General features: G+C 34.4%; 4 protein-coding genes and 3 non-coding genes across 7 annotated transcripts; all 7 read left to right on the top strand.

Moving 5' to 3' along the window:
• Positions 1-1,980: 1,980 nt before the first annotated feature.
• On the top strand, positions 1,981-2,487 carry LOC125776846 (cecropin-1-like). Its single transcript, XM_049450467.1, has 2 exons — positions 1,981-2,175; positions 2,254-2,487. The coding sequence occupies exons 1-2, from the start codon at positions 2,077-2,079 to the stop codon at positions 2,344-2,346; spliced, it is 192 nt and encodes a 63-aa protein (XP_049306424.1). The 5' UTR covers positions 1,981-2,076; the 3' UTR covers positions 2,347-2,487.
• Positions 2,488-6,931: 4,444 nt separating this feature from the next.
• On the top strand, positions 6,932-7,439 carry LOC105231776 (sarcotoxin-1C). The gene is made up of 2 exons (XM_011213232.4): positions 6,932-7,160; positions 7,226-7,439. The coding sequence occupies exons 1-2, from the start codon at positions 7,062-7,064 to the stop codon at positions 7,316-7,318; spliced, it is 192 nt and encodes a 63-aa protein (XP_011211534.2). The 5' UTR covers positions 6,932-7,061; the 3' UTR covers positions 7,319-7,439.
• Positions 7,440-10,232: 2,793 nt separating this feature from the next.
• LOC125776840 (cecropin-1-like) lies at positions 10,233-10,771 on the top strand. The gene is made up of 2 exons (XM_049450443.1): positions 10,233-10,423; positions 10,503-10,771. The coding sequence occupies exons 1-2, from the start codon at positions 10,325-10,327 to the stop codon at positions 10,593-10,595; spliced, it is 192 nt and encodes a 63-aa protein (XP_049306400.1). The 5' UTR covers positions 10,233-10,324; the 3' UTR covers positions 10,596-10,771.
• Positions 10,772-13,076: 2,305 nt separating this feature from the next.
• On the top strand, positions 13,077-15,282 carry LOC105231783 (40S ribosomal protein S7). Its single transcript, XM_011213238.2, has 4 exons — positions 13,077-13,162; positions 13,474-13,638; positions 13,710-14,042; positions 15,073-15,282. The coding sequence occupies exons 2-4, from the start codon at positions 13,474-13,476 to the stop codon at positions 15,154-15,156; spliced, it is 582 nt and encodes a 193-aa protein (XP_011211540.1). The 5' UTR covers positions 13,077-13,162; the 3' UTR covers positions 15,157-15,282.
• Positions 14,104-14,241, top strand: LOC115066552 (small nucleolar RNA psi18S-1377). Its single transcript, XR_003846112.2, has one exon. It is a non-coding gene; the product is annotated as a small nucleolar RNA psi18S-1377 (small nucleolar RNA).
• Positions 14,298-14,435, top strand: LOC115066550 (small nucleolar RNA psi18S-1377). Its single transcript, XR_003846110.1, has one exon. It is a non-coding gene; the product is annotated as a small nucleolar RNA psi18S-1377 (small nucleolar RNA).
• Positions 14,480-14,572, top strand: LOC115066551 (small nucleolar RNA psi18S-1377). The gene has a single exon (XR_003846111.2). It is a non-coding gene; the product is annotated as a small nucleolar RNA psi18S-1377 (small nucleolar RNA).
• Positions 15,283-23,069: the final 7,787 nt, after the last annotated feature.

The following is a 23,069-nucleotide window of genomic DNA, read 5'->3' as shown; positions in this document are numbered from 1 at the left end:
TGAAATCATCAAAAAATAAGGAAAAATATTGAAAACTGGATATTAGTAGATTTTAATTTTTTTAGGATATGAAACAAGTCCCCTATGACTGTAAGCGAATACACCCAAAGTGATGAATATTGATCTCTCACTGGAGTTGCTTTAGACGAATCGTTCTTGAAGAAATTAAAAAAATGAATCTTATCTTGAAATTATGTATATCTATCGGAACAGATGAGTGTGCTGTTATGCCGTCAGGTATCGGAGCGGTCAACGAAATAAGTAAAGATGTGAAAAATGCTGCAGTAACTCCCTGTTATTCTCACGAACTGGACAGCAGTATTTCCACATCTCTTAAGATACAATTAATCAAGATGGTATGCAATATCATAAGAGAGGTGGACAAATTAGGAAAAATACTTGGTGAACAACCACATCCACTTATATGAAAGATGGCACGTTGCAGTTATCCAATTTGCCGCAAAATTATCGTTGATCGTCAAAGCTCTTAACTAGAATTAGTAACTGGAAAAATAAGGAAACATCGGGAAAAGCAACTATACTCATCGCTGCCGTGTGCAAATTTGAATTTATAACTAAAATTTTTTGCCTATGTGATACTCTATCTCTAACTCATTCACTCAGCGTGAATCGATCTATCTGGCAAAGGCTTCAAATACGATAGATACGCTGCTTGTAATGTTCCGAAATCGAAGAAAAAAGGCTGAGAATCATTTTTGATTAATTTATTCAGACACGAAGAAAATGGCGGCAGAACTGAATTTTGACGAAGAAAAATCTTGAATCTGCGTCCGACAAATAAAACGCGAAAATTTCTGTGAGAAAACTTGCGAAGATAACTACAGGTCGCAGTATACATTCCTCGTCTTTCTAGAGAAATATTTGATGGATTTCAACTGAGTTGATGCTTCCAGAAAAAGTATGTTCTTTGAAAATCAAAGAAATGGAAAATCTTATTGACTGCTTGATAGATAGATTCAAAGGCCTTTTGGATAATGAAAATGTCATGCGACATTTGAAACTCAAAGTTGAACTTGATGACTGGCAGGTGCATTGGGAAACTTTGAAGAACTGCCCTGTGCCGCCCATATTCGGCACACTTCCTGTGACGAATGATACATCTGAACACTCATTTTCGACACTTCGCCGCATGAAAACGGGCTGAGGACGAAGTTGCTTCAAGATAGATTGATCGGCCTGGCGTTGTTGCCCACACATCATGACATTGAAGTCATGACATTGAAGTTCTCGAATGATTCTCAAAACTTGGGCCACATCGTTTTGTTTTGTGAAATTTTTCTTTTCAAAATACGAATTGACTACAGTATTTACATTGCAATAAAGTTTATGACTCGCACGACTACGATTTATATATTTTTCAATTTCGTAGGATTTGATATTAGAAGGGCGATTTGAAATTTTTCCACCATGACATTAAACTGTATAAAGACTACTATATAAATATAATAATCTTAATATTTCAAGCAAATGTTTATTATATTTATTTTATACATAAATTGAGAGCTAAATTAATATAATTTGACCAAAGCTTAAATCTGATAAAAAGTATGGGCCTAATTTGATATGAAAGAGTAGACAAGTTGTATATTCTAAGCTGTAGAATTTACATACATATATACATGCATGCACACAATTGCAGGTTTATTCGGTTATTAATTATTTCTTGAACACTTTACTATTATATAATAATCGAATTTACATAAAAAATATAGCTACATAAATATTGATACATATACTTATGTATAAGTATAGATCCGAACATAGATATTATGTATTTTTAATTGCCCAAAAGTTAATCAACAACGTTCAAATGATGCTGCAAATACATACATACGTATATATATAAGTACTTATTTACACTCTACTGAGTGCCGTATAGAAGGAAATCCCCGACACTGCGCTGATAAGGAAAGGTATCGTTAGCCGACGTGCTATAAAAGCAAAGCTGTGCTGGTAAACTATCAACAAACACAATTCGACCGTCGAAGAAAGTGGAAGCACACCAAGCTTAAATAATCTTTCACACAAGCAAACAAAACTACATACATAAACAAAATGAACTTCAACAAGATTTTTGTTCTTTTGGCTGTCTTCATTGCCGTCTTTGCTGGACAAACTGAGGCGGGATGGTTAAAAAAGATTGGCAAGAAAATTGTAAGTTAGAAATAATAATTTAAGAGTAAACTACTCGTATATGTACTAACTAATCTCAATTTCTTTTCTAAATTTCAGGAACGCGTTGGTCAACATACCCGTGATGCCACCATCCAGACCATTGCCGTAGCGCAACAGGCCGCCAATGTTGCGGCAACATTGAAGGGATAAAGTCAACTTGTTTGGATGTTGTTACAACAAGTATTTATGTATCTAAATTAGTTTAATATTTATTTATTTAGACATATTTGTGATTGAGTTATGGAAATTAAAGCAATAGTATTTGAATAAAAATAATTGTTTACCAAAAATGTTCACTTTTTTATATACCATGCATGTGTTATATGTTTACGGTCAAATATAATATGAAATTTGATTTAGCAATCGAAGAATACTTAAAGCAAGCTGTCATTGATTACTTTTATTTTGGAATAGCTTACTTTGAGTGTTCGCTTTGAACTCTTTCAAAACTATCATTAAAGTGAGTGAGAAGTGATATCACGGTTTTTCACAAGTAAACCACTTCAAGTAATTGAAGTAAAATTAAATTAAACCAGCCTTCATAGAAGTTATTTTAGGATATTTTAATTAAATTTTGAAATAAATCCCTTATTGACTGTCTGTCCGTCCAGAATAAATTTATGATTCACCAAACTACGAATATTGAAAAAAACAATGAGCATTAATTTGATTTTATCAGCGGCTTTGGCGTGATTGTTTTGGTTTCGGCTCGTTTTTTTTCCTCTGATGAAATGATTGTTTGTTCTGATGATTGTTGATTGTTTGCATATCAAACTTATAAACCAATGTTTCACCGGTAGTTAAAATGCTCTCCATGAATAGGGGATCGAAATTCGCACGATCAGGCATCTTCAAGGAGACCTGTTTACGGCACTCTTTTTGAACAAACTTCAGCTTTATCGGGACGTCGAACAAGAACGCTTTTCATACTCAAAATATCCACCAAAATCATTTGAACGAACTCTCGGCAGGTGTCCAGGCCTCTTAACATCTCTCTAACACTTGCCTGATGATTTTCAAACATTACGAGTATATCCTTAACTTTTCTAATATTTTCATCAGTTGAAGAGGACGAAGGTCGTCCAGAACGAGACCAGTTTTCAACGATCTCTTGACTGACTTTGAAAGCTTTGTACCATTCGTGGGCTTGTGTTTTGACAAAACTGAATCACTGTAAGCCTTTTCCAACCTGTGCAAAGATTTCTCACACGAAACTTTTATAGAAATACAAAATTTGAGACCAACTCTCTCTTCGATATTTTATCCATTGAAAACATCGCAAAGCACTACTGATAGATCGTGCTTACATTTGGTGTAGTAAATAAGGAGAGTCCTACAAACTTAGCAAAGTACATTTGTTTGAATATTATTTACCCGGGGAATTTAAATTGCAATTTCCGAGTGCTTTTTTGTCACAATATATAACAGTATACCATGGTGAAAATTTATGCTTTTTAATGATGTTTACCACATTCATCTGATACCGAATTCGTATTTTTTTAAAGGAAATACCCAAGTTATAAGCTTTCTCTTATATTATACCCCTTACATGATTCATGCGATAGGATCAGATGTGAGTATTCACAGAGCACTCCAAAACAAACGCTTTGCTTCTGTGGTATATAAAGTCAAATAGAGGAAAATTAGAACGAATCACAAACGGATTGATTGTGCACCAGTCACTTAAACGTATTTAGTAAAACGTTTTAAGAAATTTTAAGTTTGTCATTCCCTTTGCAAATCCAACAAAAACTGGTACTCTATCGCTCACTTTCAGTTTTTTCGGGGAGTTTCTAAAATTTCCGGGAAACGAGAATTTGTGTTTCCATTAATTAAAAATAATTATTATTTTTTCGTGTTCTTGTTATAAAAAAAGAAGCTGAGATGAAGAGAAATTACCTAATACCAGGAAAGACAGTGACGTTTCAACAATATTTTGCGAATAATAAGCAGAACATTAACTTCATTTGTGTTGTTGGAATCAAAAACTGACAGCAACTGAGACAAATGCAAGATAGAAATATGATTAAAAACATAAAGAGATTATACTGTTTTATGTGAATGTTTATATGTATAAATAAATACTTAGTTCGCACAAATACGCGGTAGGAAATTATCGCGAAACTAAAATTAAAAAAATTAAACTGAAATTTGAAAACTATGCTTTTTATAATGAAATATTTATATTTTGCACATATTTTGCAAAATTGTTTTACATATCATTGTATTTACATACGTGTATATAAATATAGACCTTGAGAAAATACATCAAATTGATCCAATAAAATATTTTCTCTGACTGAAATCTAATTTTCATAATATAATTTGTAATAAATAAATTGTAGTAAATAAAATAATTTTCCTGGGCATTATTTTCAATCGAAATTTATGGTAATTTTTTTCTTGCTGGGTCACTGAGCCACTCAATGGCTACATTTACAGATATGCAAATAGAAAACTTTTATGAATGAAACAGAGCAGACAGCGCAGCAAAGTAAATTGCATAATTTATTTACGTGACTTTACTAATAAAATTTACTATAAATGTGTTTGTAAACAAATGTGTGTTGAATGACGATTCAATGGGTGATTTTTTATTTTCTTCTTCTTTCTAAATTAATTTGATTGTTGTTGCCAAAATTCGGGGAACCAAAGGCCAGCTTAAAAGTCCCCCCTGAAACAATGATTGATAATTGAAATATTTTTGAATTTGATGAAGAAAGTACATATTTTTTTAATGTCAGGTGATGTCTACAAGTATAAGGGCAGTGGCAAACTTTTTATACTCTGAATAGGGTATATTAAATTTGGCTCGAATTTAAAACCGCTAGAAAGAAACGACGGAGATCCTATAAAGGTCACACAGAGAAAACACCAAAACTCGCAAGCGACTAATGAACCGAAACACCCATAAACATGTCACAGATTCAGGATCTAGCTCAGAAGAATTATTTTTTTCTAGACAAGTAATGAATTCAACATACATTATTTACAGGGAATTAAAAAATTCATCTCGGCCAAAAAATGGAATTAACTCGTGAACATTTTCGTGCGATCATTTTTCACAACTTTCGACGTGGATTATCACGACAAGAGTGCATCGATGAACTAAAATCTTTGTATGGCTATGAAGCACCATCCTATAGCACTGTGAAAAACTGGTACAACGAATTCAATCGTGGCCGACGCTCGCTCAAAGACGAATTCCGTGAAGGTCATCCAAAAACAGCCGTTGTGCCAGAAAACATCGATGCCGTACGTGAACTGATAATGCAAGACCGTCATGTAATATACCTTCAGATAGAGGCATGCCTATGCATTTCTCCCACCAGCATACATTCGATATTGCATGAACACCTGGCCGTAAAAAAGGTTTGTTCTCGTTGGATCCCGCACAATTTGACAATCGCTCAAAAAAAGGCTCGTGTGGATTGGTGTAAAGAAATGCTGAAAAAATACGATCGCGATGCTTCAAAAGACGTTTATAAGATCGTCACAGGTGACGAATCATGGATCTATGCGTATGAGCCCGAAACAAAACAGCAATCGACCGTGTGGGTCTTCCAAGACGAGCCAAATCCAACGAAAAAAAAAAACATTTTCGTTGATAAATATGCCTATTTACATTATTAGGCCAGAAATATATATAGCAACCCTCGTAATACAAAGTAAATCGGTATGTGTAGAGAATAAATCTTAGAGCAGCTTGGACCTTTCTACTTTTCCAAACATACGAAGAAAATGTTCAGTTTTTATCAAGGATAAATGGTTTGTGTAATAAAGAAGAGACCGACATATAATTTAAATCTTTAATAAACATGAATTTATATTGATTAAGGTTTATGGTTGGCATACAGAAATTAAATAAATATTGCGCGAAACAAACAAGCAACTGGTATAAATCACATAAACTGGCATAAGCACACAGTGCTATCTCTGGCTAATGGGTAGTTAACTACTTCAGTGAGGTATGTAAGTACTCGCCTGTTCCAAATTCAATTAGATAACTTTATTGTCACTTTTATATATGAATTGTTTGAGAAAAGAGCAAAAATGTTTGAAATATACATATGTACATATATACAGAAAAAAATGATTAGCGAAATAAATACAAATAAACGGCAAATACTAAATCATCTCTATTGGATTCATAAAAGTAGTTATTCAAGCTGCTTATCAAACTTTTAGAAGATATTAAAAACTTTTAATTACAGCAATAGTAAAAAGTGTAAGTGCTGCAAGTGAACAGAATTAGTGAAAACAGTTAGTTAACAAGAGAAACTAATTAGGGAACAAGCTGTCTAAACAACAATTTGCCGCCACAACACTAAATTCTGCCGATTAGAAATTATTACTAAGAAATTATCTAATATTGAATTAGCAACTTTTATGAGCAACTTTGTCGCGCGCAAAAGTTTCCCAAACAATTCCACATAAACACAAATTAGTAGATAAGAGCTTAAAAAATACCTGTGCGAGTATTTTTGAAAAATTATGCCATATGTCGAAAATACATACATACATACATACATACATATGTAATTTGAAATTTCAAATAAAGACTGAGCGTTGAATTCCCGGTAGCAAAACAATAAAACGAAAATACAAAGTTTACAACAAGCACAACAATTTATTTGTCTGGATAAGCTGACTAATTAGCAAGCCTAAATAGTGGCGCGAAGGGAAATCACTTGAAAGATCCAGCGTTTGGCACGCTCCCGCTTATAAAAATCAACACGGTTCAGCAAGGCAACTATCAGCGCTCAACCGCATTAGCAACCATAACACGCTCAAAGCGCGCAACTTTCTACAATTTAAAATTACAATTTAAACAAACGGAAGAAACTAACCAAATTTTACACAAAATGAATTTTCGTGCTATCTTCATCGTATTCGCTGTTCTTGTGGCAATCTTCGTCGGACAGACCGAAGCTGGGTGGCTAAAGAAAGTTGGCAAAAAAATTGTGAGTTAAACGCAAATTACAAATATTTATTGAGCTTATTAATCGAAAAAAATGTCGCATTTCAGGAACGCGTCGGTCAACATACACGAGATGCCACTATAGAGACGCTCGATGTGGCTCAACAGGCCGCCAATGTTGCTGCGACGGTCAAGGGTTAATAAATTTACCTTAGAATTGGAGATGTGCTATTTTCAAGCAAAGCTTTAATTTATGCTTGTTTACCTTATAGTATTAATAGCAATTTGTAATTTAGCGATTACAAATTATTTTAAATAGATATTATTTTTGAAAATTAGAAACATTTTTACTTGTTATTTCGGAACACTATTGGAAACAATTCAGATTTATGAGTATTCGAGCTATTTTTTTAACAGTTCAGAAAATAAGAATTTAAAGAATGTGTCTTCGTTGGGCGATATAGTCTATGCAAGATTAATATGCTTCGCAGTTTAAGAAACTAGTTTTCATAAAGTTTATTCCAGGATATCTCAGGTGATCTTATGAGGGATGATTCACTGAGTACCGTGATTTGTGAAAATTTGGCAAATCTGTTGAATAAAGCTCACGCATTTCCATCTTAGAAAAAACAAAAACAATATAAGAGGAAGTAATTTGCTGAGAATTGAGCTGAATAAGAAGAATGAGTCACTATGCAATGATTCAGTTTTATCAAAAACACAAGTTTGCGAGTGTTATAAACCCTTTAAAGGCGATCGAGAGATCGTTGAAGACATGCCTCGTTCTGGACGACACTCGACATCCAGGCCCGTAAGCCGCTTTTCATTTCGGGGGGGGCTGAAGTAAAAACATATATGTATACACTTTAAATTTTCTGTTTATTAAAAAAAACGATATTAATTCATATACATATTACTGATATGATTTGGTAGTTGTAACTTAAATAAGTAATATTTTTCTTTTCTTCTTCTTTGCCATATCATTAATTACTTCATCTGGATCTATTTTAATATCGTGGTAAAGTTTTTATTCTTTTTAAGGTTGAAAAAGTTCTTTCAACGGAAGCGGTCGTCATTTGTAGAGTTGCTAAAATTGTAAGCAGGTAGTGAATATTTTTAAAATACGTTGCATCGCAATGTTGCAGTAATTTCAACACTTCTATGGTTGGATCTATTGTTGATAAGCTGGCACACCACAATCGATACTCTGATTTTAATGCTGTCATTGATATTTGCTCCTCGAAGTAAATAGTTAAATTTTTTAATTCTTCGGCATTATCAATTGCAGCAAAACCTGGGAGTAGAATTTGAAATGACGAGAGTATATCCTCATTCACTAATAAACGTTCTGTCATCTTTTGAATCAGAGCATCAACGCATGGAATAAATATTGTAACTCTGAAGTGGCTTTCAGGGGTTGTGCAAGGTGGATTAGCACGAGTAGTTTGACGCGAAGTGTCAAAAAGATCTTTAGACATTTGTGATGCAGTTTGGAAAATATCGTTGAAAAAACCATCCGCTGTTTCTGTTGTAGTTTGTTGTTTTAACGGTTAGCTAATCCCCGTTAGGATGGTAAGGGTTGTTTGTGTTGTCGTCGAGATCATCTATCGGTAGGCCCAAGAAACGTGCTGTTTCGACGGGGTCGGATCAAAGGGAAGAGGGTGTTAGATGGGTGGGGTTTGTGGGGTTTGTGGGGCATGCAAAGAGGTCGCCAGTGTCATGCGGAGACTCGTTGCATGCAGGACATACATTAATACCTAATGTCGGGGTCGATTCTGGATAAGTCGGAGTTTAACCTGCTACAGTACCCAGAACGAAGTTGCGCTAGGGTCACTCGCGTTTCTCGCGGCAACTGGAGCTCTTCATCTGCAATAGGTGGTGCTTTGACTCCAAGAACGCCATTCACGGGAAGGGAGTCGGTGAAGGTGTTAATGGCTCCACTGTGAATGGCGGTCAGTGCCTGTCTGAAGTCTGCGACAGCGACAACACACAACACGAAGTTTTATTGGAACTCTTTTCTTAAAGAACCTTGACGAAAATTGTTTGAAACTTTCTGCGTACAAGTACTATATGTCATAGAGAAAAATAAAGCCAACTCACCATCTGCATTTTAACAGTTCTCGTAAAGTAGGAAGATTATTAGGTGACACTTTTTAAATCTAACTCAAGAATAGAAATACTCAAAATCTGGTTGAGAGACTGCAGTAAGCAAATGCTGTAAAGCTTCAACGTTTCGCGGTGCACTGATTGCTATAAATTATTATAGTTGCTTTTAAACCAATGCAAAGGAGATAATCGGAGATTTACATATCTCATCTATATAATGACTACAAATATACACTACATATTTATACTAATTTAAATTAAAGCAAATACGAATATTAACCTTTGAACGCAAAAGTTGATGGCATCAGCAGTACCAGATGGACCAAGGGTTCATACCTCAAAAATAATATAAACAGTTATAGAAGTATTCTTTAAACGGCAGTAACCCCTCCAATCCTGCACTAAGTGAAACTCCAACAACACAAGGGGATTCATTCAAAAATCCATGAACCGCTTAATAGAGTTTAAAATTCCCCTTAATAGAAAATTATCAAAAAATAAAAATAATAATGAAAAATAGTACCCTTATCCATATTATATGGTATATGCTTTTGGAAGAAATTGAAGGGAATTTTTCGGCAGTGTAAGGAATAATATACTTATAAAAAAAATAAAAATAAAAAAATTATAACGGGACTATTGTGTGAATCCATCGAATTGATAGTTTGATGTGCTCGCAATATCAATGAGTTTAGGTAAATGCATATAAGGTCACTTATACACATCTACGTCTTGAAAACAACACGAGTTTACTTTCTGCTGAGCGCAATAAAATCACCGAACTGAATCAAAAAAGAAACAACAAAATATGGTCTGACTGTCAGTATATATTTTATACATATGATAGACAGTGAATATTATATATGCATGCAATAAACGACCGTGGATGACGATCGGCGCCTGTGGTCCCCCTGAAATATGTATATAACCAACGCGGGATTTTTTTCAGCTGAGTCTAGTGGGCAGACCGAAGAACTGACTATAAAAGTTGGAAGCATAGCATGTATTGTCATCAGTTTCACTTCAAGTGTTTTAAGAAGAACAATAACTGCTAACTATCAGCCAATAAATCTATATATTGTACCTCGAATTCGAATCAACATGAACTTCAACAAAGTCTTCATCTTCTTGGCTGTGATGTTGGCCATTTTCGCCGGCCAAACAGAGGCCGGTTGGCTCAAGAAGATCGGCAAGAAAGTTGTAAGTATTTCTACTAACGAAATTTTATACTTTTTAATAATTCATACATCACTAACATTCTTACTTTTGTTTCCGACAGGAGCGTGTTGGCCAGCATACCAGAGATGCCGCCGTTCAGGGAATTGCTGTGGCGCAACAGGCCGCCAATGTCGCTGCTACTGCGCGAGGATAATTATTATTAGTTGCCGAAAATATATATTATAATAACAGTTTATACAGTTATAAGCTCATTTTGAGCTAAAATTTTATGGCATGAATTTAAATTTTTTTTTATTTATTTTTGAAAAAAAAAATTATATTATTAAGTTGAGGAAGAAATTTCGAATAAAAATACTTAAAAAAATATTATTTATTTTATCATTTTTTTTTTTTGAATTTGAATAGTTGGCATGTTCGGCTTGTTGAGCAAGTTAGGGATTGTTTCCACAGTGACTTAGCTATATCTATAACACATCTGTCGATTAAATATCTACAAGTAGTCGGGGGCATATAAATTCCCTCTTTTGCGGAGTCTAATTGTAATTATGCTTCACAGTTTCCAGCCGGAAATAGCCGAGTTGAAAATATTTTTTTCCAAAATTTCAGAATTTCTTTGTTAATAGTGTATGTTTGTAAGAAAAAAAATTCTAATAAAATATTTCATTTTTGTATGAGAAATAAATTGTTTTTTTTTTTTTTGTTGTAAATTTTTTATGAGTAATAAATTGTTGAAAAACGCTGTTTTTACTCGAGGAAACCCATGTGTTCTTGAGACAAAACAGGCTGAGGGAGGGCGCAGAATTTGGCATTTGCCTAGAGCGGTAAATTGTCTCCGGCCCTCCTCCTACTTAACATTCCAATGTTAGATTTTGCGGTTGCCATTATGCAATATACTATGTATTATGTATGTATGTATATCGGTCTGGTTTATGATTGGATATTATATTTTGTATATAAAGCTAGATAAAGTACTAAAACTACGTAAGCATATGAACCATAAAATAAGTTAATATTGTATTATAATAATAAAAATAAGGGCAATCGGTTCATAATTTCCAACAGTAATTATTATGGAGTTCATAGTATTCCTTGCAAAAACTTTTCGTGTTTGAATAATAACTTTTAGTGGGCATTTAAACTTAGACTTATATGAAGTACTTATCGCATACTACTGGTACCTATCTAAAACTTATAGTGCTTACACAACAAGTACCTTCTTATAGAACTTTTATTAGATTGTTTTCGTTTTATAATTTTCTAGAGTTTCATGGAGATTGTATACAATCAACGCGGAAGAGACAGACGTGCCCATATTAAATGCATACATACATCCAATGTGCGCTGCTGAGAAGAATAAAACTGCCGGGCGGTGTAAAAAATTATTGTTCGCTTATCAGTAGGCGTCCTTAAAGAGAGCGTCTGTGCACCCCCGTAGCATTTCTAGGTCTAATAACGGCTGCAGCTGCCAAAAGCCGACCATTAAGTTGACTATAAAAAGTGCAGCCAACAAATGCATTGCCATCAAACTCACTTCAAGTGTCTTAAGAAGAGCAATAGCGTCTACTCAAGCGCCAATAAAGGACAAAACTCGTAAATACCACCCTTTAGAGAGCAGAAAATTCGAGTCAATATGAACTTCAACAAATTCTTCATCTTCTTGGTTTTGATGATCGCCATCTTTGCCGGGCAAACTGAGGCCGGTTGGCTCAAGAAGCTCGGCAAGAAAATCGTAAGTATTTTTACTATATTTTTCGATTTCTTTTTTTCAATTTACTAACAACCCTAATGCTTTCTGACAGGAGCGTGTTGGTAAGCACACCATAGATACCGCCATTAAAGTTGTTGTGGCCAAAGAGATCGCCAGAGGCTAGCAGTTGCCACATTATCATACAGCCACTGTCCAAATTAATTATTGATAAATAATTAAATTTTTATTTATACTAATAATAAAGTAAATAAATCGTTGCAAAACAAAAATTTGTTTATTCATTTTTAACTGATGGTCTCGCTAAAAGGATGTTTTGATATAAGATCCTTGATTGAAATCGTCAAAAAGAAGGAAAACTATTGAAAAGTAAATAATAGTAGATTTTAGATTATTCTAGGCAGGAAGTAAGGATCTTTATATAAAGCTCTTTGCTCAATAAGTGGCTATGGAATCGAAAGACGCGGGTTCCTAACCTATATGTTTTTAATACGCGGTAGCCCCTCGGACGACAAACTGTGGTTTTAGACATGTAAAGACTTTTTCAGCTCGTTGTAGCTTGTGATAATAATATATGTATATAATAAAAAATCTATTTTCAAATAATAAATGAGCTTGATAGTGGAGAGACCAAGAAAAAAAGTATGCAAACTCATTTGAAACGCAAAAAATTAATGGGATTATGGTAACCGCAATAGTTAAATATTTTTTTTATATATAATTTTCAATCGTTTTGAAGTAGGGATAGGTCATTACTAAATAATATAATACCTATTTTTAGAAAGACCCTCAAAACTAATTACGGTTTTAGTATTAAATATTTTCTTTTATTTATTTCTATTCATTATTTATAATTTTTTTTATTCCCACACTATATCACGCTGTTTGATAAGAGCGCACCCTAGCGGCGACTAGGTAATCTAAATTCGCTGAATATTTACTCGCCCGTTTCTGACAACCAACTCGTTGCTAATCGCTTGTCAAAATGCGAATGACGGAAGTTACTGTTCTGTGGTATGCCTTAACTTCCTTTCCTGTCAAAATAATTGACCAAGGTTGGTGTACTTCTCTGTTATCTTCACAAAATAATTATAATTTCTATATATGCCAAGTGAAATATGCAAAAATGTTGCTTGAAAACAAACTACATAAAACAGATATATCGAAATAAGTGAATGTAATTGAAGAAATGTAAACAGTGACGAAGATGTGCAGTGATTAAATGTACGCCGGTCGGACGCTGTTACATTTTACTACTTGATAAAATATGTGTTCTGTTTTAGCAGATTTGTTGCTCTCGCATGCACACTAGCAGACATATTCAGTTTAAACGCTGCTAATAACAAATTTGGTGTTCTATTCACAGATGATCGGCAACAAGATTATCAAGCCTGGTGGCGCTGAACCTGATGACTTTGAGAAGTCCATTGCCCAAGCTCTTTTGGAGTTGGAGGCCAACAGCGACCTGAAACCCTATTTGAGGGATTTGCACATCACCCGTGCACGTGAGATTGAGTTCGGTAGCAAGAAGGTAAGTTTGTGTGTGTTAGTATGTACACAAAAAAGGAGTGTATAAATATGTTGTTTGTATTGCATTTCTAGGCTGTCATCATCTACGTACCGATCCCACAACAAAAGACGTTCCAGAAAATCCAAATCATCTTAGTGCGTGAGTTGGAGAAGAAATTCTCTGGTAAACACGTTGTTGTAATTGGCGAACGTAAAATCCTGCCCAAACCCACCCGTAAGGCCAGGAATCCATTGAAGCAAAAGCGACCACGCTCACGTACTCTTACCGCTGTGTACGATGCCATCCTGGAAGATTTGGTCTTCCCAGCTGAAATCGTTGGCAAGCGCATCCGCGTCAAGCTTGATGGCTCTCAGTTGATCAAGGTGCATTTGGACAAGAATCAACAAACCACAATTGAACACAAAGTAAGTACAGTGCAAAAGTGTGCAGCAAAACCGAGAGTGTATAAATATAAAAGAAAATAGTTTGTCCCGGTGTTATTTGCTGATTGATTACCCAAAATCAGTGATCGTCAAAAGGGACACACATCAAATTCCAATGTCTCGTTATTGCCTTTTAATCGCCCTCGCGGCTTCAAGGCACTTCCATACATTGGAAACAAATCAAATTACTTTATTATAAATAATTGCAAAAAGAACATTTTGTGTTACATATAAATTTCGTCCCTGTGTTATTTGCTGATTGATTACCCAAAATCAGTGATTGTCAAACGGGACGCAAATAAAATTCTTAAGTCTCGTTATAGTCTTCATTTAGCTTTTACGGCAAGTAGACTTCTCCATACTTTAGAAACAAACAAATAATGTAATAAATTAGTACAAAATGTTCTCTTTGCCACGTAACGTTCTTGTGTTATTTGTTGATCACTGCTTAAGGTCAATAATTGTCAAAAAGAACGAAAATTAATATGTGTAACTTTAGTTTATATACCTCAATTTTAGATTAAAAATTAGGGCTACCTTTAAAGTTATGCACAAAAATTGTCTAATAACATAAATAGTAATAACTTCCGCCGTTTTGCCTCCCGCTTGTCCTTTTTCAAGGTCTATGGCAAGTTGGGACTTCCTACATTAGGCGGAAAATTAATAATGTCGCTGTAAATGTTGTTGCACTGCAAATTGTCAACAATAATGGTCTGGCGATGTTTACATTAATATATGCCGATTTTAAAGTTATGCACAAAATTGTCTAATATAAATACAAATTATTTATGTGCCGCCGTTTTGCCTCCCGCTCGTCCTTTTTCAAGATCTATGGCGAGTTGGGACTTCCTACATAGGCGGAAAATTAACAATATCACCATAAATGTTGTTTTACTGCATTTGGTTGACAACAATGGTCTGGCGATGTTTACACAATAATTTAATTTTATATTTATATAGAAATATTTCTGGTATGTCGACAGTTACTAAACTATATTTCTCTTCTTTTCAGGTTGATACTTTCACATCTGTGTACAAGAAGCTCACCGGTCGGGATGTCACTTTTGAATTCCCAGATAACTTCTTGAATGTTTAATTTCTAACCGATGCGGAAAAAAGGGGGAATATTAAATGATTCTTTCGTGAATACGTTATTAACAACGTATTTAGGAGAAAATAATAATAAAAATTTTTAAAATAAAATTAAAAATAACGTGAATAACTGTTTTGGTTTTTGAAACTATAGTTGAGGAATTTGAATGTGCCTGGTAAGTACATATGTATTTATCTGTTCGTAGCTTTTGTGGTAAAATGCACAAAAATATTTGACTACAGTGATAATGAATAATAAAAAGAACTCGAGAAATCGTATTGATATGAAACCAGAATTCGTACATAAATCGAATTATAACCGACCCCAGTACGATGTCGCTAGCAGTTTTCAATATTCAGTTTGATTTCTAAGTTTAATCGCTGGATAAGAGTCGATTAAGTAATTTCGTACATAATGGTAATTATGTTATATTCGACTTTTTCGACTACCCAACATGCTCCTACTTACTGTATGTTCACTATTTAACTTATTAATGAGAATAAACACAGAAATAGTTTTGTTGATAAATTTCTCCTAATTAATCCAAAAACTCTCAAAACAGTACAAGGAAGTCGGCCAATCGGGTATTCCCGAAGTGCCTAATTTAGAATCGGACGAGGACATCATTACAATTATGTTACAACTACAACAACTCAAAATATCTGCACTTTGGTAAGAGCAGCAGTCGAAATTTCTCCAAATAATTGTCGCACAATTGATCCAGCTTAAATCTACAGCTCCCGTCTATATATGTAGATTTCATGGATTAATTGAATCAATCTAGAATTGTTATTATAGCTATAAATTATTGCTTATAATGAGACATCGCATCACTTGAAGCACTAAATAAATATCTCCCCACCAATAACAAACAACGCTATTATGCAAACGTTATATAATTAGATTTACTTCTAATTTTGGCGTGAATTGAAAATTGTAACAATAAGTCAACCTGTGGGTTTTAAAATTAATATCACATACGCATTTAATAACGATGTGTGATCTCTCCTGCCCTGCCGTGAGCCCACCCTTTTTTCTGTTATTTGTGGGGTGTGATAAAAGGGGTTAATACCACCGTTTTGCCGCATGAGTGGATACTTTTACAGCTCTTTTTTATACTTCCACACTAATTTGCATATGAATACGCGTTTAATTAAGCCGCTTCTCATTCTTATATGTGTCAGCATGTAGGACTTTTGAAAAACATTTTTCGCTAACGGGATATCAATGTTACAAAGGATTATCAGCAAACATGCATACATATGTACATATAGTATAGGAATACCTGTTTCAGTATTATACGCCCTGTTGCACTTCATTCATAAACATTTGTTCTTCGCTTCTTAATTAAGAATGTTGTGTTTTTGTTTGCCTAGTGGGTTTGCCTTTTTGGGTGGTACATACCTAGTACATATACATACATACATTTGCAAGTATATGTATGTATGTATATACCATAAAATCCTTCTTTGTAACCGGAAAATTAATTGTTTAACGACATGTGTCACTCATATGGGAATTGCGCCATTTTTTGTTTGAACATTTAAATTAAAGCCAACACATGCAATTATTTATTTTTTAACACATGTGTGTGCGTACACGGCCTTGTTTGCACTAGTATTATGTAATATAAAAAAGATATTTACGGAAAATGATAACAGCCTTTGAAATTGATGTGTAATTAGAACATTTTCAGCTACACATGTATGCACTTGAATTTAAATTGAGTTGTTGGAGACTTACCCGACTTTAAACACTGAAAAAAGAAGAAAATGTGGAGATAAGTAGGAAGCGATATAACAATTAAAGAAAAAATATGAAATTTACCAATAAATTTCTGATATTAAAGTATATTTAATTAAAAATAGTAACACTTACCATATCATTCATTAAGTTCTTATTTCAGCATCACACCTCTTGTAACTGAAACATTTTTAACGCACTCATTTTGCACTTTTCACACTAATAACTCTAAATAAAAAAACACATAAATTTTACTACGAACTTTGATTTTATATTAGTCAAACCATCTCATCAATGACTATTTTTATTAATGTAGAAAAAAAAAACAGAAAAAAACCTGCATATCATTCACTCATTTCTGCCTCACACCTTTTCTTGAAACTATAACACTTTTAACACACTCACTTTGCACTTTTCACACTAACAACTCTAAATAAATATATACACAAATTTTACTATGATTTAAACACAATTTTAATTTTATATTAGATAAATCACACCGCCATTGGCTATTTTCATGAAAAGTAACTGTTAATAAATATTTGTAGTACAGGGTGAACCTTAAGCCTTTAACTCTGAAGATGAACAAAGAACTACTGTAGCTTTTTTGCAACATGTTTGCGAACTTTTTAATTTTCAAATTTAAAAATCTACTTTTTATTGAAAATCTGAAGTTTTAGTTATGAAAAAGATATCAAGTTTTTAATACATTAAATTTTTCATTATGATTTTGGGATTAAAAATTGAATTTTCTGTATGTTTGGGATAAAAAAGCGAAAAGTTTATTTTTTAATTTAATGGTAACAATTGCAAATTTTATTTTTAATCCTAAATACTTGTGTGGCCTCTAGTTAAAAATGGTAGAACACGGAATACGCAAACTTAAAAATATTTAAATTCAAAAACAATTACATATTTCAATTTAATTTTTAGTTATATGCTTAAATAAAAATTTGATTATTAAAATATCTTTTGTTTCAATCCGGTATAGCTGATAATGTTATATTTCGGGTTTAAAATTTAAAAATTATTTTTAATCAGGATTTTTGGATTTACAAAAAAAAAGAAAATTACTATTTAAATCGTAATTCAACTATTTTTAATGCATTATTTGCAACCCTGCGCACGGTATTATGTGTTTTTGAGATTTTAATCAAAACGCCTTGCCCGGAAATCGATCCAGTCCGTTATTTATTAAAATTAAAAATTTTGTTTGAAAAGTGCAAACGCTTCGAAGCACCCTGTGTAATAATATGAGTAGTATTCACAAATAACTGTTAATATTCGATTTCTTTAATTAACATATAATTTTAGAATTATTATTATTATTGAAATTTTTACTTTTCAATTAGTTTAAGATAATTGTTAATTAAAACTGCGATCATCTGTGTCGAACGCTTGGAATTGACAACTATACAGTGATCCCTGTGTAGCCTGCTTACAGGGTGCCCGAAAAGCTATTGTTTAACCGGAGAACATACAACAATTATGTGATTAGATTTTTAGACTGTTGGAAGTTCTCTGATTATACAATCTTTAAAAACTTTCAAAATAGGTTCCTTTTGCGTCGATACAGCGCTACCGGCGTCACGGAAGGCATTCTCCAGAATAGCCTTACAAGCCGAGGTGCAGGATGCTTGGATCTCCTCTGTGGTCTCAAAAAAAAAAAAAAATGACTCGTCATCAATGGTCTCCCAGCACGGTCTTTCCCAGCGACCTCTTCTCGGCCCTCCAAAAAAAATCTGGTGCCAACGAAACACATCAACACATGTGTAAGCCTGTTTGATCATACCTTCTCTATTCAGCTCGAATTATTTACTCCTGGAGTAGATGAAGAAGTCTCACGATAGGGAGTCGCCTTGTCTGAAACCTCGTTTGGTATTCAATGGCTCGGAGGGGTCCTTCCCGATCCTGACGGAGCGTTTGGTATTGTTCAACGTCAGTTTACACAGCCATCATATTAGTTTAGCAGGGATACTAAATTCAGATATCGCGGCATAAAGACAGCTCCTTTTTGTGCTGTCAAAATCAGCTTTGAAATCGACGAAAAGTTGGTGTATGTCGATTATCTTTTCACGAGACTTCTTCAAGATTTGATGCATAGTGAATATCTGGTCAGTTATTGATTTTCTTGAGATCACACTGATAAGGTCCAATCAGTTTGTGGACGGTGGACTTTATTCTTTCACACAGTACGCTCGATAGAATCTTATATGCGATGCTGAGGTGACTTATCCCACGGTACCTGGTACAGATTGTGGGGTTTCCTTTTTTTGGATTTGACGGAGCACACTTAAATTCCATTTGGTGGGCATGCTTTCGTCCGACCATGTTCTGCAAAGAAGCATGTTTCTTATCAATTTGTCGCCGCCGTATTTGAGTCCATCGACCCTCGCCACTATTTGTTCTTCAGACGGGTAATTGCATTTGAAACATTATCATGGTTGGGCAATGGAACGTCTGGTCCATCGTCATCGATTGGGTAATCTGGTGCACCATCCGCAGGTGTTATGTTTTCACTGGCTGGAGAAGTGTTGCCGCCATAATTTCAGTATGCTCTGGGCATCAGTCACCTCTGGGGGTACTATATATACTATATTTATGTCCAAATTAATCCTGACATATTTTAGAGACATGCAACATTATTCGTATAACTGTAAAATAATTAATTATTATATAATTATCACAACATATGGCTGGTACAATCGATCGATTAAAAAGTTAGTAACTAAACTATCAAACTGCCTGGGTGTCAAAGGATCCACTAAAGCGCTACAATTACATATTTAATCAAGCTTTAATGACATATTTTAGAGACATGCAACATTTTTCGTAAAAATATACTTACTACGACTATATACATATGCATATACATATGTACAGATTCACATACTATAGTATTAATTAATTTTCATTCTTATAGGATCATCATACATATGTGCCATATGTACATATACATACATATAAATAAGTGGTTTTTATGTATGACTAAACATCACTATTTGACATATGGAGCAATATACATAGCATATGTCTATATGTATGTTATGTGTCTGCTAGCCTTTCAATCGACATGAAAGTTTCTAATAAGCTTTCACTATCTGATTTTCTATGGCAAAAACCACTGACACATTTCAACAGCAAATTAATGTGAATTTATATGAAAAAGTGACTAAGTAGAAGCAGAAAGTTTATGAGGCTTGAATACTAAAGAAGTATGTTTTGCACAGTTGTTTTTATTGAAATTTTAAAATTTTACGTTGAGTTTTGAAAAAGCTGTTTTCTATTTCGTTTTCAATGCGACATATTTCCTCAATACTAATATCATAAATAATAAAGATTATATCCTACCAAAATGCACTTATGAAGTTAGTAATTTCATGTTATCTCATTATTTAATGTTGATAGACGAGTGTCCATTTGGTTCGTGTGCAATGCACGTGCAAACATCGCGATTGACAAACAATTGTGTTGCGGAAGGTGGTGATTTTAGTTCTTTCTAATAGCGGTTAGATTTTTTCTAACGTCAACTTTGCAGGCGCTAATTGACATTGAACTTGAATTTTAAATAGCAGGTCGTGCGGTTATTGATCTAGGAAAAACCCCACAAAAATTTAGCAAACGAAAAAAATTGTTGATGAATCATTATTTTCAGTTTCAGATATACTATGTGCCCAAAAAATAAGATTACATTGCGTTTATTTTGAAAATTCTTTATTTATTCTTCCAAATCAATTTCATCCCCTTCAAAATAATCCCCTCCCGATGCAATGCACATATGCCAACGGATTTTCCAATCTTCGAAACACTGGTTGTAGTCACTTTCCAGGATGGCCTTCAGTTCCGTCTTCGCTGCGGCTTGAATCTCCTCTATCGTATAAAAACGGTGTCCCCGGAGCGGTCTTTTGAGCTTGCTGAACAGCCAGAAGTCGCACGGCGCCAGATCAGGTGAATACGGTGGTTGCGGAACGATATGGGTTGAGTTTTTGGTGAAATGGTCACGAACTTTTTCCAAAAAATTCAATGTTTTCGGTACCACTCGAGATTTGACGCGCTTGAGGCCCAAAACATCCTTCAAAATAGTATTGGCTGAGCCTTTCGATATGCCAACTTCATCAGCAAATCTTTGATTTGTTGAACGTGAGCTTCGTCGGTTGAGGTTGATGGTCGCCCTGGACGCTCTTCGTCTTCAACACGTTCACGGCCGGCTTGGAACTCACTATACCACTTGTAAACATTTTTTTAGACATGGCCTCATCACCAAAGGCTTTCTGCACCATCCTCAACGTATCCGCAGCAGAAAATTGATTCCGTAAACAAAATTTAATGCAAATTCTTTGCTCAACAAATTTCGACATCGCAAAAAACGAAAAACTCACTTTTAGCAGCTCACAAAACGGCACGTATCTCAAACACTAATGAATATTTTAACATAAATGTGACTGACAGTACTACCAACCTAAAACCAAAATAATTTTCCAAATCCTTCGACGCGCACAGTTTAAATTCAAATGTCACCTTATTTTTTGGGCACAGTGTATAATCCACTTATTCCAGAGTTATACATATATAATGTAATAACAGTATTTTTTAGCAGAATTTTTAGTTGCGTTTGAAAATTTTCTGTCAAATATGTTCTCTAGCTGATAATCAAAATAGTTCTACTTTCTACGGTAATAGAGACATCCCTAGGCCTAAAGATGTACATTTATTCAAGTAGTGATCTAAATTTTCGTTCTAAAGTTGTTACCCTTTTTTTCGGAAACAATCTTAAGAGAGCGAAATTTGAAGAATATTCTTAACCTCTTCAGATTTTCCACTTTTTTGGTGATAAAAATCTTAGCTGGGAATTATTCAACAATTTTAAAGGTATTTTAGAAAATAACAAATATATTTCGTTAAAAATATTTAATTAAGTAATATTGCATAAGGGATATATATTAATCATGATAATAAAAAGGTATCTTTAAAGATTTATTGATTTGAACACTTCTTGTTTTCAAGAAATCGATCTTGACTGTTTGTTTGTTGCTATATGGTCTACAAGAAGTCAACTTAGCTCGATCTGAAAGCTGTTTCTCCGCAAAGTACAGCACAAAGTTGATTTTTTTGGAACTTTCGTTGCTTTTTGAGGTTATGGACTTCACTAGAGCCATAGATGTCAAAACAGCCGTTAAAGTATCTGTTCTAACGTTCAATATATGTTGTCGAATTACCGGCAAAGACTTACACCGGAACAAAATCTTGAAACACCCTCAACCACCAGAGGGTGGTACGCTGATGATTGCACTATCTCTCCGACCCTTCTCGCTTCCTTGCTGCACGGCACCTAACATTTTCCACCACTTAATCCACAGCGAGCATACGAGTATATAACGGGTGATTTTCTTGAGGTTAGGATTTTCATGCATTAGTATTTGACAGATCACGTGGGATTTCAGACATGGTGTCAAAGAGAAAGATGCTCAGTATGCTTTGACATTTCATCATGAATAGACTTACTAACGAGCAACGCTTGCAAATCATTGAATTTTATTACCAAAATCAGTGTTCGGTTCGAAATGTGTTTATCGACAAATTTTGTTCAGCGATGAGGCTCATTTCTGGTTGAATGGCTACGTAAATAAGCAAAATTGCCGCATTTGGGGTGAAGAGCAACCAGAAGCCGTTCAAGAACTGCCCATGCATCCCGAAAAATGCACTGTTTGGTGTGGTTTGTACGCTGGTGGAATCATTGGACCGTATTTTTTCAAAGATGCTGTTGGACGCAACGTTACGGTGAATGGCGATCGCTATCGTTCGATGCTAACAAACTTTTTGTTGCCAAAAATGGAAGAACTGAACTTGGTTGACATGTGGTTTCAACAAGATGGCGCTACATGCCACACAGCTCGCGATTCTATGGCCATTTTGAGGGAAAACTTCGGACAACAATTCATCTCAAGAAATGGACCCGTAAGTTGGCCACCAAGATCATGCGATTTAACGCCTTTAGACTATTTTTTGTGGGGCTACGTCAAGTCTAAAGTCTACAGAAATAAGCCAGCAACTATTCCAGCTTTGGAAGACAACATTTCCGAAGAAATTCGGGCTATTCCGGCCGAAATGCTCGAAAAAGTTGCCCAAAATTGGACTTTCCGAATGGACCACCTAAGACGCAGCCGCGGTCAACA

The sequence above is a fragment of the Bactrocera dorsalis genome, chromosome 2 (assembly GCF_023373825.1).
Source record: "Bactrocera dorsalis isolate Fly_Bdor chromosome 2, ASM2337382v1, whole genome shotgun sequence".
Lineage (NCBI taxonomy): Eukaryota > Metazoa > Arthropoda > Insecta > Diptera > Tephritidae > Bactrocera > Bactrocera dorsalis.
This window is presented reverse-complemented; position numbering and strand designations above follow the sequence as displayed.